The following is a 17169-nucleotide window of genomic DNA, read 5'->3' as shown; positions in this document are numbered from 1 at the left end:
ATAGATACAGAATTAGTACTACCAATGTATAATGCGCACCCTTATTTTTCCCGCAAAAAAAGTAGGCATTATACACAGCAGAATACATTGTATTGTGTATGCCTGGGGTGGTCTTCCTAACCCGTTTCCATGTCCTCTGGCTTTTGCCAGTTAGTGAGGACTGTTTGTTAACCATTTAAAGAAGTCTCCTCATTTACCTGAGGAGGTTTGTCTGCCATTTTTATTTCAGTTCTTCCCTTTGTCTCATGTTCTAGTGTTCTGATGGCTGATGCTTCTTGGGACTTGAGTTGCGTCTAGGTTTGTAGTAAACCACCCTGAGCTCATCTGGCCTGGCCAGTCAGCATCAGCATAATGTCCCGGTGATGTGGCATTAGACTTCCCCAACCTATAGGAAAGTGTTCGGATCCCATCACATCCCACACACTTGTACTCCATATTCGTGTGGGAATGTGCACACTTTCCACTGAGATTTTATAGAGAGTAGAGGTTGAATGTCTCGTGTATGTTTGGGGTTGAGCTTTTCAAGAAAAAGTCTGAAGGAATAGTGCATATGCCTCATGGAACTGGAAGATACTGATAGTCCCCATCTATTCTTTGTTCTCCTTCTCCCCCAAGCTCCTTTTATACTTCCATCCACACCATTCCTCTCACCCTCTAATTAGGAAATAACCTTTTCTGCCCTCAGAGGTAGACTTAGGAGGGAACATCTGCTCCAGGGAGAAGAATGCTCTGTCCTCATTGCTCTGCAGTTCTCATCATGAGGACACTTTCTTTGTGATTGAAACAGCACTTGGAGGTGTGTGTGTGCACTGTTGTTGAAGAGAGATGAGAGGAAAAGGCTGTGAACAGCAGGGACACATCAGAGCCCCTGGGTCAGAATTCACACACCTCCTTCTTAGAGGCAGTTAATCCTGATCCCTGAACTTGGAGCAAAGTTTTAACCAGGAGCCACATTTCATCCCAGAGCCACCTCGGTATGAGAAGAACAAGGAGCTGCTGTGAATAGTCACCTTGTCAGCTGTGAGAAGTGACCGCTGGTCAGCAAAGATCAGAGGAACTAAAAGTGCACACAGAACCAGATGCAGAGTTATGGGACTTCTTACCCGAAGGGCTACTGCCCAGTCAGGGACGTCACTGATCCCACGCATGTCTCTCCCCCTGAGGGGAGGAGCATGATGGTGCCTGGCTGGGTGTCCAACAGGAGACGGCTGTCGGGGGTACCTTTGAAAAAGAGCGCACCAGTGTCAGCCACCAACAATGTCCACAGACTCAGTCGCAAAACTGAAGATGGAGCTTACCTCCCTTCTGTTTTGATGTAATATTATCACTTGACCTACCATAAGTAACGTATCCTAGCATTTCCCACATACCAGAAATAAATTAGTTTTGAAGTTTCTGAGAGAAAGTGCCTTTTTGAGGGGAATGGAGGGTTTGTAATGAAAGTTATCATAATAGTGTGAAAAGCTTGACTTATAGAAACATTCCTTTTTCCATTGCTATTATTTAAAAATAGAATCTGCCACTGTGGTAAGGCCTCTGCTTATGATCTTATTTTCTCTGGGTGAAAGCATGTTCTTCTCTGCTTGCTAGTTTGTTTGTTTGTTTGTTTGTTTGTAGGAGAAGAGAAAGTCAAGGGGAAAAAATGACAATCTGAGACTAGGTACTTGAAAATGGCCACTTGTTACCCAAGTCATCTTCCCTTCAGATATTTTCCATCTGACAAATAACTGAGGACCTCAACTAGAGAGGGAAAGTGGAGAACAGGCGAGGCATTCCCATAGGAGTGGCTGCCGCCCCTCCCTGGGTGTGCCAGGCTATTGCACACCTGGCTGCCCTTCCCCACGAGGCCAGCTCATCCAGCGCACGCCATGTCTGCGTTCAGTTCACTGCGTGTGGGCCTTGTGCTCCGAACCGAACCAGAAGCCATGGAGAATGTAGCAGAATTTTAAAGCATTATTCCTGCTGTCATGAAGCCAGTAGTCTAGTTGGAAGTAATAAGAGCAATATGTGAAACAATAGCAAGAATGTAGGGTAGATTATGATTAGTTCCTGAACTCTGTGTTCTAGACCATAAATGTACAGAGTTGTGAGTAAAAGGGATATCTGTCAGAACTGGAATGGTGGGAAATATATTCGAGAAGTTGCTTTGAGCTCTGAAAGTTGGGTGGGCTATGGTGCGATGGCCAAGGAGACCTTAGGGAGGTGGTACCTTAGGGAGGCAGAGTTCATTCTTCTGGTTAGTGAGGTGCGCACAGCCTGTTGGCATCTTTGTGAGATAGCGAGGTCAGCCTGTGGTGCAGCCTCTGCTGGCGGGGGGTTGGGGGCGGGGGACGGGCACGAGCTTGCTCTCAACACAGTCAGGGGTATCCAGCCTTTTGGTGTCTCTGGGCCACATTGGAAGAAGAGGAGTTGTCTCGGGCCACACATTAAATACACAAACACTAACAAAAACTGATGAGCAAAAAAAGGGGGGGGGTTTAAGTAAATTTACGATTTTGTGTTGGGCCACATTTGTAGCCATCTTGGGCCGCAGGTTGGACACCCCTGGTGGGACCTGTTGAAGAGTGAGTGAGTGTGTGTGTGTTGCTTTACTTAAAATGTTTACCTTCAAAGGTCCTCTTTTGGATTTTGACATAACTGGGTAAAGGGAAGAGACATTTGTAGTATTCAACTTAGACCACTTTCTTCTTTTTCTTTTTATCCTTTTCAGTAAGAAGCACCCTTTACTAATCCCCTTCCCTCACAAAACCACCTGATTCTCCTAATTGCTGTGTGTTCCCTTTTTTTGAGCCACTCTTAGAAAATGACCCAAACCAGCAGGTGACTAACCTCTATTTAGTTTAAAGCAGCCAGAAACTAACTCCTCAGAGGTATTCTGCAGACTGCACGGAAAGTCTATGAAAATTGGGTGTGTTTTTCTCTAAACTTTCAGTTTCTACACGCATTTGTAATTTGTGTGTCTTCCATGATTAAACCTTAAAAAGTGATCGGTTACCATCCCTTAAGTAAACTTTTCTCTTGTACGGCTGTTAGATAAATACTGTCCTTGAACTGAATGAGCACATGAGTTTTTAATGTTTTGGTTTAGGTAGGAGAGTGTGGCATTGTAGGGCAACATGAACTCTGGGCAGTAGCTCTGGGCCTGTCTCTGTCCCGTTGGATGATGTTTCCACCTCCTGCTCACCCATTTCTAGCCTAAACCCACCAAGGGACGAATGCGCATCCACTGCCTGGAGAATGTGGACAAGGCCCTGCAGTTCCTGAAGGAGCAGAGAGTCCATCTTGAGAACATGGGGTCACACGACATCGTGGATGGGAACCACCGGCTGACCCTCGGCCTCATTTGGACCATCATCCTGCGCTTCCAGGTAAGGGACTTGGGCAGGGGATTCTGCCTTCCTCTTGGGTACGAGCACCTTGTGAAGCTGGCCTCACTGACCAGGTTGAGATGGCATCTCAGAGTCAGGTGTGTGGGCTGTGTGTCACATCCCGCTGTAATGGAGGTGCAGCCACTGCATCCTTCTTCGGTGTTGCTGGCCCCTGAAAGTCCTGGCTGTCCTGTCAGATCAAGGGGCTCTGGACTGCATCTCAGCCCACCACACCACTGGTACCCACTCGGAACATCTGGTGTCTGCTGCCTGGCTCTCAGGAGCCAAAGTAAAAGATGTGGTTGATGCTCAGTTATTAGCACAAGGCTTTCTGAATGTCATTGGATTGTGGCAAGTATCCGAATATTTTTAGAAGAGGCTGTTTAGGATTATGACACATATGCGGGCTCTGTTCTTAACCTTCTCATTCTCCTTTGGACGTGAGATAACTGTTGAAGAGGAATGTGCAGAAAGCCTTAGGCTTGTGTGAATTGGTAGAGATGTTACCGGTTTGTTGTGAGGGGAAGGCTCTGAGTGTAGATGTCCTCTGAGCCAGCTGGCACTCTCAAGGTCATCCGGTCCGTTTCCTTCACTTTGTGAAGAAAGGGAGGAGCCTTGCCCAGGATCGCAGGGCCGGGCTGGCAGGGCTGCAGCGCATGCTTCTGACCCCTTGGGGAGGAGCTCAGCGTCTCAGAACTGGTTCTTCCTCCTGGGGAATGCTTCATGCTCCTGTTTTTCAATTAAACACTGAAATGCAGGAAACACTTCTTACCATAGTGTCAGGTTACTCTGCAAACAAATGTCCTAACAGGCCTGTCTCCTAGGTGGCTGTGTTCTCTGCACCTTTCCTTCCTGTTCTGCCCCTTTGATAAAGTCTGATTGATTTTTCTGGGTAATTGAAAATCTCACCAAAAAAGGGCAAAAACAAATCAAATTATAGCTGTCTTTGTATTCTTACTCAAAGTGAGATCACCCTTTTCCTTCTTACTTCCCCTGGGATTGGGCTTGAGTTAAGAGTGTTCTGGGTGTGTATCTGGGAGGAGGGGTGGGGGCTGAGCCCTACAAAGAAACTCCCTGCACTGTGGTTCCCCAGCCTGGCTGATCCTCTGGCTCCTTAGGAAAGCCTTTTACTAATTCAGGTTCCCTGTCCCCGCCGTGGTGATTCTAATTAAGCAGGTCTAAGGAGGGAACCCCTGTTGAAGATGACATCATTCGTGGAATTAATGACACCAGTCAACGACTTCATTTTCAAACAGAACTCTTACGTAGGCTTCTGTCATTTAGTTTCTGAATGATTTAAAAATGGAGTGAATGTCATTAAATTCACTAACTCTTGCTCTTGGTTTTAGGCCAATGGAGGTGAAATTAGCAGGATGCTCCTTGAACCCCACCTCAGTTTTGTAGAGTAAAATAGTTCTGTTTCTATTGCTTTTGGCCTGTAGTAATCAGAGCGTGAAAGGGCATCCTGACGGTGGCCTCTTTCCACATCGGGTCAGTGCCCACATTGGTGAGCTGGCAGGCACAGTCCTTTCCAGGATTCTCAGCATGAACCGGGTTGAGTCATTGCCTAATTATCTTCCTGACGGCTTGCCTTTTTCTGTACTTGAATTTGTAAATGCCGATAAGTACTTTCTCTCCTTCCTTTGAGGAAAGAAATGTAGGCTGCCGATGTCACTGCATGGCCTGCACTGTTGGTGTCTGCCATGAACCAGCCTGATTAAGTCATCATCCGTTCCACAAACACATCGTGCGTCAGCCAGGGCCCAGCTCACGTTCTGAGTCTTCCGTGAAGCTTCCCCATGCATTTACAAAGATCTCTCCTTTCCCCAGCTCCTGAATATACATCCGTGTCGTATGTTCTGCATGTGTGTGTGCGCACGCGTGCCTGTTCCTGTCCTCAGAGCTCCCAGGGTGTGGCCTGCCCTGTCTTGTGCATAGCAGGGATCTGTGAAATAGTGATGATGACATACAGGTGTTATGCTGCTGTCCCTTTAAAAGAGAGTGAAAGATGGTATGGGAAACTGGAATGAAAGTCTTTGAGTTTGCCTAGTCTCAGTAGACAGCTGTCTTCATTTCAGAAGGATAGACTGTGCTTCTAAACTAACAAGTCTGCAAACAGATTCCCTTCACACAGAAGCGTAAGAAAGTTTACAGGTTGATGTGTAAAATTCCACCTGCCTTTCCTGTGGAGTCTATGTCTTACCCCCTAAGTGTGGGTTAGTTACTCTTTCATGTTTACTTTTTGCACATGAACTAAGGATCCTAATAACAGAGCTGGGAGTTTATGCAGACTCAGACCTCACATACTTATCACAATTAACACGGAGAATTTTTTTTTTTTTCGAAGTATAATTATTTCAGTATCTAGGTGTTTTCCCTGTCGAAAGTTTTTTCTTGTACTTATGTATTTTATTCCCCTTGGGATGGTTGGAGCCAAAAGATGATGGGTGGCCTCCTAGGCCAACACCATTCACCCCCAACCCCCAGTCCCACACTTTATTATTACAGGCAAGACATTAGAGACAAAAGGGTATTTAGAGCCTTTGTCTAAAAATTACATAACTGCTAGGCAGCCCTCATCCAAAGAGTTAGCATTTATGGGCCTCTTACTCTGAGCTTACGAGGTCATGGTCTTGATTTATGTACGCGCACAGCAGTGCAGTGCGATAGCCACTGTCAGCGTGGCCGTTCCTTGGATGGGAAGCTGGGGGACTCGCCCGAGGACACACAGTAGCTGGTGGAGCCTGGATTCAGACCCAGGCGGCCTGATTTTGGTGCCAGTCCATCAGGCTCTGTGTATAATGTTGAAAACGTGCTGCCTGTGAGCAGCTAATGAATGCCGACTGTCTCAGACCATTGGGGCTACTATAACAAGATACCATGGATTGGGTAGTTTAGAAACAATAGAAATTTATTTCTCACAGTTAAGTCTGAGGTAAGGGTGCCAACATGGTTGGGTGAGGGCCCTATTCCAGATCTCAGACTTCTTGTCCTCACGTGGTGGGAGGTGCTAAGGGTCTCTAGTCTTTTTTATAAGGCACTAATCCCACTCTTGAGGGTCCCACTCTCCTGGCTTAAGCGCCTCCCAAAGGCAGCCCCACCTACTAACACTGTCACCTTTGAGGTTTAGGATTTCAACATAGGAATTCAGAGGGGACACAGACACTGAGACCGCAGCAGACTGTGGAAGTGTGGGATGCCGTGGGAGCATAGCATTGAAGTGCACGCCTTCGCTGAGAGCTTGGGCCAGCTTTCAGGCAGCGGTGCACACAGACCTCATCTATGAAGGACAGACAGACTCCGGTGTGGAAAATGTTTGGTTATAAAAAACTGAACATAATAGTTTTCTGGGGTCTGATGACATTCAAGGTGTACGATAGGAGTCACTGTGCTAGCTTGTAGTTGGAACGATGGGCTAGCTTTTGAGGGTAGAAGTGACCCCTAACAGGTTCTGGGAAATCGTGCAGGTAACATGTCTTCGCTTCCATCTCATCTCTGTGCAACGGGGAAAATCTGGTTCTGGTTGGTGTCTCTTTGAGTTGAACCCTGGCTTCAGAAAACAGTTTTCATTGCCACTCAGAGGAGAGGGACTGCAGGGCTAGGCTTTGATCTAAAGTTTACTCTTTATTTATATACAGACCAGTTCTTCTGTGGCTGTCGTTTGGCAGCTGACTCATCTATCGGTCTAATATTTCTTTGTAAATCTTAGATCCAGGATATCAGTGTGGAAACTGAAGACAACAAAGAGAAGAAATCTGCCAAGGATGCATTGCTGTTGTGGTGCCAGATGAAGACAGCTGGGTGAGTGTCAGGGCACCAGGGACCAGCTGCTCCTCCCGGGACGGAGTTCCACTGTAGTCGTCACTTCCAGGGTGTTGACAAGTAACTCTTCCACTGCTCCCATTGAGAAGACTTGTTAACTAGCAAGCAGTTGATAGGCTGACCTTTCAGCTAGCTCTCAGAATGGAAGGAGTTCTGATTTATATTCTGGACCTCTCATTGCCACGGTCAGTTTCTCTCTCTTGATTAAGGAGGCTCCAGAGTGTTGTATATCTTGAGTTTGAAAACCCTGAAACCATATTTAAGAATCACTTCCATGATATTAAAAATAATAATAATAGCAGTTGTGGGGTTTTCTCCTCCTTTCGTGGCTGCTGCTTCAGGGGAGCTTTGTGCGATAGCTTTGTAAGAGTACTCTTCATACATTATCTGTTGCAGTTTTCCTTTTAGTCTTTCATTGAAATTTCAGTGAAGGTATTTTTAGAGAACTGCATCTTTTTTGTTGCTCACTGAAATTTCTGGGGCTCGTAGGTCCTTACTGAGAACTGATCGTGTACCAGGGTAATTGGAGAGTTACTGTGGGAACTACTTGGAGGACAGAGGTAGCTGTAATGGCCAAGATTGGTCAACGAGGAGTATGGAAACTATAAAGGGGATCAAGTTAGATATGAACCTTTAATCAACCACAGATACAAAGTTACTAATATTCGATGTGGTGTAGAATGGCTGATTGATCGGGGTTAGGTATCAAACATGGGGAAATTTTTCAGGATGGTAATTCTGTTTTTCTCTTGCGCTTTGTCTTTGCCAGGTACCCCAACGTCAACATTCACAATTTCACCACTAGCTGGAGGGATGGCATGGCCTTCAATGCACTGATACACAAACACCGGTAAACAGTTCTGGGGGAGAATGTTTACGTTCTTCTATAGCAGATCTGGGTGACTTTTGATCCTCATATCCATTGCCTTAGATGTTGCACCACAGTGGAAATTCCTGCATTCCATGTGAGGAAAAAGTGAGAGAATATGTAAAGTCTCCCAAAGTAAACAGCTTCTCCCATTATCCTCAGTTCTCTTTAATAAACTTTGGAGTGTTTATTCAAAAATCAGATTTCATTCATTGATGATTAAGTAACATAGAATTTTACTCTGCTAAATGGTGACTTTATCACTTTGGGAGTAATAATTGTGTCTAATTGGTCACAGGATGTGTTTTCAAGCCACAGTTTTTGTTGTGTTCCATTGTTGTTCCACATAGCCCTGACCTGATAGATTTTGACAAACTAAAGAAATCCAATGCACACTACAATCTGCAGAATGCGTTTAACCTGGCAGAACAGCACCTTGGCCTCACCAAACTGTTGGACCCTGAAGGTAAGGATTCAGGATAACAGGTGGGACCTTCAGTGCTTTGTAGCACTGATGGGTTAATATAGGATCTGTTTTGTATTTGTTTCATTTGTACAATGTGCTTTGGGAATTATCCAAGGAAGAGGAGCTTAATTTTGGTGTGAAAATTACTTGAGGATTTGTGCAAAGGATTATATTTGAAAAGGCCTCGACAGATGAGTATGATTTAAACACGTCCTGAAGGAAATAGCATGCCATGCAGAGGGACTTGCATGAGCAAGGGGTGAGGAAGGCTGTTTTGGGGACGAGCAGTTCCCTGGGAATGGCGTTGAGAGTCATAATAGGAAATACCAGTGCAAAGGTGGGTAGGGGCCCAATGGGTTAAATTTTTTAGAGGTTATTCGGCAGGCAGTGGGGAGTCACTGAAAGTTCTTAGGAGCCCTGACTCAAGGAAGAGCACCTGCCATGGACTCACTGAATGGTTGTTGTCTGGCTTTCACCCCAGTGCAGCAGGCAGCATGGTATGGAGCGGGTGGAGACTGAGAGCAGGGGCCTCGCTAGAAGACTGTGCAGTGTTTGCTTATGAGCAAGAGCAGAAATGACAGAGGTGCACCGGGAAGAATGGGAGCGTGTGGGTGGAAGAAGGTGTAACACTCACAGTCCCTTCTTACGGCTCGCTGCGGGGAGGCACAGGATCACATTCCCTGCATGGAATTGATCTCTTCCTACTCTGTGAGTCCCGGCCCCAGGGCCCCAGAGACTGACTGCAGGTGATAGGGAGTTCACCTGTGTGGGGCAGTTCCCAGCTTATGGCTCCCTTACTTAACAAGATTCTAATTCCAGGCTTCTTTGTAACATGAATTATCATAGGCACTTTTTCCAATTTTGAGGAACAAAGAAGGATTTTTTTCTTTTCTGTAGCACTGAGGCTTTTAAGATCCTCTTCACTGTGAGCAAGTATTAAAGAGAGAGAACTGTATGTGAGTGAAAGTTTAAAGTTCTTATAAATATAGAACAGGAAGTTTAACTCCCAAGGGCAGATTGAGGTCGTGAGGCTGACACGTTGGCTTCTTGCTTTTTTCCAATGCATCAGATTCACTGATATGTTCACTGCAGGAAGCTGAGATAAAATTATCTTTGTGCTAACCCAGTAAATGATTTCTCAGTATAAACAGAAAACTAAAATTCCTTGGGCTGTGATAACTCTTCATACTTAACCCCTACCTTACTATGGGAAGGCATTCTTCCTTACCCCTAGCTCTTTTATAAAGAACCTTTTATTTTTTTTCAATCACTGTGACAAAATCTTTTTAATAACTTGCTCATTAGTTAATCTTTTTAATCACTACCCAGTATAAAAAGGAGAGAGGTATGTTCCCTGGATCACAAGACAAGGAACTAAAAATGGCAGTTGATGTGATGCCACTTATCCTGTGAGTTTGATCTTGATTATTAGTTGTCCTAAACTATTATTAGTTGTCCCAGAAAGCCATCAGTTAAAATACAATTAGTAGGCAAGTGTAAAGAAGATTTTGCTGCTCACTCCTTCCTGGTTATGTCAACATTTTGTGTTTATTGGATTGCACACAAGACTGACATTTTTCTCTGGCCTTCCTCCAATTTGCTCTCTCCTTGGGGCACACTTTGATGGGGCTGAGCAGACTCAGGAGTTGGCCACAGAGAGTCCTGGGTGGGGGGAACAGTAGCTGTGTTTCTGGCCCCCACTGTCAATGGCTGCCTGGGGAGGGGGCTTTCCCGCCCTGTGTCCCAGTGTTCTCATCCTTCAAATAAGAGCAACAGCCCTGCTTCACACTGGCCTGGCTGCCGGGAGGATAAAAGTGAGGGTGCATGTGTGAATGCACGCTGAAAAAGAGCCTCATCGGTCGAGAGTTTTCTCTTGGTCTATCCCAGGTTGAGTAGTTCACCCAATGCCAAACTTGCTCATTGCTCTCGTCACTCATTTGCTCCCTCCCTCAATATTTATTAACCACTCAGTTTGTGCAAAACAATACACTAGAAATTTAGGAGGTAGAGGAGCACAAGCTTACCAAGACAGGGTAGTCTTGCGAGACAAATAAAATGTTCATAAGTAATTATAGTACCTGGCAGAAGGTAGACTGTGTGTCCACATAAATGAAGTCTTTAAGGGTTAAGAGAGAGACAATGGCTCCAGCTGTAGGAATCAGAAATGGTGTGTTGGAAGGGTAACTTTTCAGGTGAACCGTGGCTGATAGGAAGAAAGCGATGGAGTATGGAAGGCCATTTCAGGCAAAGGAGAGCTGTGAGTAAGGAGAAGGACTGTTGGAAACTCTGGGGTGTGTATGGGGAATGGTGAAGAGTCCAGTTTGGTGTAGATATATGGTGCTTGAGAAGAATTAATAGCTATAGAATTAGAAGTGTCTAGAATAGTGCTTGGCAATTAGTGGAAGCCTGATATTCGATGGATGGAAGGAAGGTTATGGCAAATTTTGGAAGACTAAGGGGCTTATACTTTGATTTTCAGACTAATGGCACTTTCAAGTAATTTTGAGCGAGGAGGAAGTATGTCCCCAGCTGTGCCTCTGGAAGGTCAAAGGTGCCTTGTACAAAGTGAGCTGGGTATTAGGGAAACCAGCGAGGAAAACATTGCTTCAGGTCTGGGTATATGACACAAAGAGTCTGAACCACAAGTGACAAAAAGGATTCTGTAAATGGAATCATCTAGACCTCAGTCTCAGTGACTAACTGGATATGGGTAACAAGGAGATAAAGATATCCAAAGACTGAGTGACTGGGAGAAATTTCGATGCCATTGGCAGAAATGACAATGACTCGAGAAGCACAAGCCCAGTCCAGGGTGGGGGGAGGGGTGTGGAGGCAGGGAAGAGAACACGGTGAGTCTGGGTAGTAGCCACATCACTAAGAGTTCTGGCTGAATTCTTGGTATGTTCTTCATTTCTCTGTAGTGGTTTTGCATTTATTTTTGTTCTCTTGGTGGCCTGGGATTCTCGAGAGAAGGGGTCGTGTCTCTTGAGACTTTATGTCCTAATTGCAATAATAGGAGGCCTTTACGAATATTGATATAATAAAAGAGACAGTGAGATGGTTTCATCCTCATCACCTTACAGTTGATGCAGTGATGGCATAACTCTGAAGTACAAAAAGTGAAGACACTGACCTGTTCAGTGTTTGGCAGTTGTTCCAGCGTGTTCTCGCTGCCTGGGTGGCAGCCCCGTGAGCACAGGACTGAAGGAAGTCTTCTCTGGGTTACAGATATCAGTGTGGACCACCCTGACGAGAAGTCCATTATCACTTATGTGGTGACTTATTACCACTACTTCTCTAAGATGAAGGCCTTGGCTGTTGAAGGAAAACGAATTGGAAAGGTGAGCTCACACGTTTTATACATTGTGAGGCATAATTAAGGACCACATCTTGCTAGACTGCCACTGAGCTCCCTGCCCACCCCTGAACTCAGAAATTTAGCCAGTAGCAGTTGGGGTGGACTCTCCAAATGGCAGGGAACTAGGCAGATACTTCTTCATCCCAAGGAGTCACAGAAGCAGGAGTGGTGGCTAAATATTTAGGAAGGGGTGTGAGGTGGATCTCAGACTCAGAAACACACCTCCCCTCAACCCCACCAAAAAATTAGGCACTGAAAATCTGAGCCCACTAATGTCAAGGGCGTGAACTGCTACTTCCCACAGTTGAAAGCACCTCAGTATTACTGTTTCTTGTTTGCCTGATGTTTGCCTGCCATATATTTCAAAACACCTCAGACTAGATGACTTTGTCTTATCGGAATGGAAAACTCATGGGCACTCATGCGACAGGACCGAGCAAAATAGAGCCCTTATAGTTTCTCTAGGGATTTTGGAGTTTAGGCAGCAGGAGTCATTCAGACTCTTAAACCCTTTGCCTGGGGGTTGGGAGGTTCCAAAACCAATTCCAGTTGAGTTAAGCTGTCATTGCTCACAAATAATGGCCACAGCCTGAGTGCCTATTATTAAACAGTTCCTCGAGCTTAAAATGCTCGAGCCAAAGTAGCAGAGACCCAGAGACCCGTCATTAAGTGTGCCTGTGCTCATGGAGGGTGCGGTCACATTTTCCTTGTTGTGATACTGTCTTTTCCATTTTTCTACCTCCTGTTTACAGGTGCTCGACAATGCTATTGAAACAGAAAAAATGATTGAAAAGTACGAATCACTTGCCTCTGACCTTCTGGAGTGGATTGAACAAACCATCATTATTTTGAATAATCGCAAATTTGCCAATTCACTGGTCGGGGTTCAGCAGCAGCTTCAGGCATTCAACACTTACCGCACTGTGGAGAAACCACCCAAGTAAGATGCAAACCTGAACGCGTTGCCGTTGATATGGGAAGAGAGGTCATTGCAGTCCCAGACCCCTGCTTACTGACTTGTGTGATCTCACCGCATAACACACACCTCTCACCGGTGGCCTGTCTTACTCCTTTTCACCTGATCCTGTGTCACTGAGATTTATTGCAGATCATGCCCTCTGTGAGCCCTTTCCAATAATAGGCGTGCCCCTGATGAAAATTTGAAGAAGTTGTGCAGGTCCCCCAATTCCTTACCCAAAACTCGCGTGCCTAATGTATTGCAGAATGCCTTTTTTTTTTTCCTTTTGGATGTTAGCGAAATAGCAGTTGTGTGCTATGACTCCAGCTGGGTCTGAGGAAGCAACCCCCATAATCAGGCCCACTAATATACATGTAGCCAAGCGTGTGCATATTCGTGTTGTGTTGTAGAGAGACAAACTAAATAGTTTTGGTGCCCCAGTAAGTTTGATTTTTCACACCTTTAAAAATTTCGTAATTGTGGAATAAGGATTGTGGACCGTAATCTCTTATCATAGTGTGACGGTTCTTTTTTTTTTTTCTGAAACTCCGCTCAATTGTGAATGCCTTGCTGAGATCTCTGAAAACTCATTGAAAGTTACACTTGGTGCTCACTTGAAATAATTCTTGCTGAACACACTCAGCTGTGCTCACCAAGTGAAGTCCATCACTCAGGACTCATGGTCTAACCCTTGAATGAGGTGATAATAAAAGAATGCTATTGTGTGCCCCCACATATAAATCTCAGTAACAGCAACCAACCAACCACAAAAAAATTCCACAGTTGGGCACATTTTGAGGTCTGTAAATACCCCGAAACTAACACACTCCAGTTTCTCTAACATGCGTTTCACATAAATCAGACCAGAGATAAATGGCTTTTTAAATTGCGTGGCTGTGTGAAACGTGTTATTTTGCCAGAAGCAAATTAATGTTTCCCCTTGAAGGAACAAAATATAATAAATAATGTTTATGGTGGTTCTTTTTTCTGTGCTTAGATTTACTGAGAAGGGGAACTTGGAAGTGCTGCTTTTCACTATTCAGAGCAAAATGAGGGCCAACAATCAGAAGGTCTACATGCCCAGAGAAGGGAAGCTCATCTCTGATATTAACAAGGTAAAACCGATCCATCTGGTCGTGCTTGGGCCCCATCCTCCTGTAAGCTTCAGGTTCTGCCACTGGGTCTGGACTGCTGAGAGGGCAGGAGACTGAATGGGTCCATCCCTGCCTGCTGAACTACGGGGCAGCTGTTGCTTGGGTATTGCAGAAGGTCAGGGGAATTTGTGCTGTAGGCCGGTCTGTTGAAGGTTTGCGGACTGTGTTAGATTTTATCAAACCAGTGTGGGTTGTGCCCGTTTATCTTGTTACTCTCATCTGTCAGAGGCAATTGACTCAAACCTCTTTCAATTGCAGAAGGGTGAACACAAAACCTTAAATCATGTATCTGGAATCTAGGGATGTCCAAACTTCTGGCATCTCTGCGCCACACTGGAAGAAGAGTTGTCTTCGGCCACACATTAAATACATTGCGACATGTAATCACAAAAAAAATCTCATAATGTTTTAAGTAAATTCACCAATTTGTGTCAGGTTGCATTCACAGCCATCCTGGGCTGCATGTGGCCCATGGGCCACAGGTTGGACACCCCTGCCGGTTGGAGCTTGGGATTTTGGCTCCTTCTTAGAAGCTTTTAACAATTTCCATTATTATGCCTGTTATGTCTGCATTTATATAATTTTACAGTGGGCATTATTTCCAAGTACAAATTTGAAAAATCAAGAACTTTGGTCAGTCGTACCCATTTAGATTCTTTTAAATGGAATTTTTAAAAATGTGATGAACTGTAAGATATAGTTTGTAGAAGTGAATTTAATGTGTACAGTCAGTAAGGATTTTGATTTAAAAAAGTACTCAGATATATGAATTAAAAACAAGTGGCTCAGGAGGGGTGAATGAGAGACAGATTTTTTCCTGAGAAAAAGTCATTTGTCTTTTTTATATTATCAGAGCTGTTGAAAACAATTACTTTGTTTTCCTTCAGTTAAAGAGATTTATAATTTACTTATATTGCTCCTTGTCTACACTGTTTTGTTTTCCAAGTACAACAGGATCTTTAGATTTAGATAGGGGAGGGTATTCCCAAGAGGCTAAACTGAGAAAACGTTTTTTCTCAAGACCTAAGAGTCAGTGAGGTTGGGAACTGGACTTCCCTTTTAAGTTCTTGGGCCTTTTTGAGAAATACTAGCTGTTGACTGTGGTGGAGAAAAGTTCCTTGAACATTGCAGTAAACTGCTCTTTTGCACTCCTGCAGGCCTGGGAGAGACTGGAAAAAGCAGAACACGAGAGAGAACTGGCTCTGCGGAACGAGCTCATACGACAGGAGAAACTGGAACAGCTCGCCCGCAGATTCGATCGCAAGGCAGCTATGAGAGAGACTTGGCTGAGCGAAAACCAGCGTCTGGTGTCTCAGGTTCTGCTCTAGACATTATTCAAGAAACTACTCCTGGGGTAATCTAGAAACGTAGGCCATACCCAAGGGCCACGGGACAGCTGCTTATCAACAACTGTATTCTGTCTTCTGAAGTAACTGTCAAGCCATCTGCCCACTTCCATAAAGAGGATGTTTACAATTTCTAATATACTGTCTCTTCTATTTATGTAACTTTTTATAGATTTGGAAGCAGCTCAAGCAGAGTTTGTTTAGAGTCAGTGAGTGTGTGTGTGAGCTGTTCACATTTATGTAATTGAAAAATTTTTTCTCTTTTCCTCCATCTTTTACCAACCAATTCTTCAAGGCAGTTAGACTGGTCATGACATAAATACAAATGGTGTTCTTTCCTTCTTGGCTTTTAATACAAGCTATCACCTGCTCCAGTCTCACTGGATATGAGCTGAACACCTTTGGAAAGTGAGAAGTTGCTGATTTACTTGGGGGGCGGGAGCGGGGGTTGGTGTGTGAATTCAAGCACAGAGTTGTAAGGGTCCTGGGGAAGACAGAGACTAGCCCTAACGGGTGAGCCTCAGGGGACAGTGTTTGGCTTTAAGACCCCCAAAGACTACAGTGTGCTCAGGATTCCATATCTGTTCTATTTCTTTGTTCCCATTGGATGGCTTTTTTCATTCTGTTTCTCTGTAGGACAACTTTGGATTTGACCTTCCTGCAGTTGAGGCTGCCACGAAAAAGCATGAGGCCATTGAGACCGACATTGCCGCATATGAGGAGCGTGTGCAGGCCGTGGTTGCTGTGGCCAGGGAGCTCGAGGCAGAGAACTACCATGACATCAAACGCATCACAGCAAGGAAAGACAATGTCATCCGGCTCTGGGAATACCTGCTGGAACTGCTCCGGGCCCGGAGGCAGCGTCTCGAGATGAACCTGGGGCTGCAGAAGATTTTCCAGGAAATGCTCTACATTATGGACTGGATGGACGAAATGAAGGTACAACTTGACTTAAAAGGAGGCCAGAGCTGATCCAAAGAGGCCTCTCGTTTCTGGGACCCACTGACCTCCCAGCATACATCGTGCCCCTTGTTCCATTCTGCAGAGCTAGAGAAGGGCCACGTTACCCGTGGGAAGGCTGTTAGCTCACAAAATAAATGAGATGTGAAGTGTGAAAAGTTGTAAGGAAGACCAGTTTTGTATCTGGAGGCCTACTACTGTGATTTAGATCTAATTTTTATATTCTTCCTTGGTGGGAATCAATCCACTTGGGGTGTTCTGCATTTTTAATTCTTTAGAGTCGACCTAACTTTCCATCTCATTGACGTACGTGTGAGAGGCATCTGGTATAGGGGCAGGGCCCAGGCAGGCAGTGTGGGCAGGTGGCAGGCAATGTGACAGTGCAGGTCGGAACCAGGCCGCCAGGGCTTCCTGGTCTCCTGGGGCCTCCCCTCTTCATCTTTAAGTGGAGACCGCACTTACCAGGCACCTGACCCAGTCACAGTGAGGGTTAGCGCAGTAACATGTGTGCTGATCATAGGACAGGCTGGCCTGTGCTTCCCCTTCCTCTGACAGCACTGAGCATAGACTTCAAGCTTTCACCCGACCCAGGAAGAGACCGGCCGTTCTGCGGAAGCCTTGTGGCCACTCGTGTCCTCTGATGCAGGCCATGGAAAGCTCCTCCGTGTCAGGCAGTTCCCCAGCCGAAAGACGATTAGCCTCATAGTGAGGACAGAGTCGAGCAGCTTTGGGATCATACGATGAATCCTCCATTGTCTTGGTACCCTGTGTTCCATTCCCAGGCCTGCCATTATGCAAGGGGTTTCCTTCACAGGATGTGAGCCCACCTTTTGCTCGCCTCTTGAACTCTTCCTGGCAGCGGGCCTGGG

General features: G+C 45.4%; 1 protein-coding gene across 4 annotated transcripts in view; it reads left to right on the top strand.

Annotated features, from left to right (window-relative positions):
- SPTBN1 (spectrin beta, non-erythrocytic 1) overlaps window positions 1–17169 on the top strand; it is a 185996-nt gene that overhangs the window by 128457 nt on the left and 40370 nt on the right. For all 4 annotated transcript variants that reach the window (XR_008529334.1, XM_054575444.1, XM_054575442.1 and 1 more), the window contains 9 exons: window positions 3195–3368; window positions 7078–7169; window positions 7960–8040; window positions 8409–8524; window positions 11753–11865; window positions 12635–12822; window positions 13838–13955; window positions 15152–15310; window positions 15977–16279. Coding sequence is in view for 3 of the 4 variants with exons in the window: in XM_054575444.1 (XP_054431419.1) it covers window positions 3195–3368; window positions 7078–7169; window positions 7960–8040; window positions 8409–8524; window positions 11753–11865; window positions 12635–12822; window positions 13838–13955; window positions 15152–15310; window positions 15977–16279 (1344 nt within the window). In the remaining variant the exon portion in view is untranslated. The remainder of the gene's footprint in view (window positions 1–3194; window positions 3369–7077; window positions 7170–7959; window positions 8041–8408; window positions 8525–11752; window positions 11866–12634; window positions 12823–13837; window positions 13956–15151; window positions 15311–15976; window positions 16280–17169) is intronic.

Source organism: Pteronotus mesoamericanus, unplaced genomic scaffold, assembly GCF_021234165.1.
Source record: "Pteronotus mesoamericanus isolate MK-2021 breed Mesoamerican mustached bat unplaced genomic scaffold, CSHL_Meso_final contig_291, whole genome shotgun sequence".
Lineage (NCBI taxonomy): Eukaryota > Metazoa > Chordata > Mammalia > Chiroptera > Mormoopidae > Pteronotus > Pteronotus mesoamericanus.
Note: the sequence above shows the minus strand (reverse complement) of the source record. Positions and strands in the feature narration are given on the sequence as shown.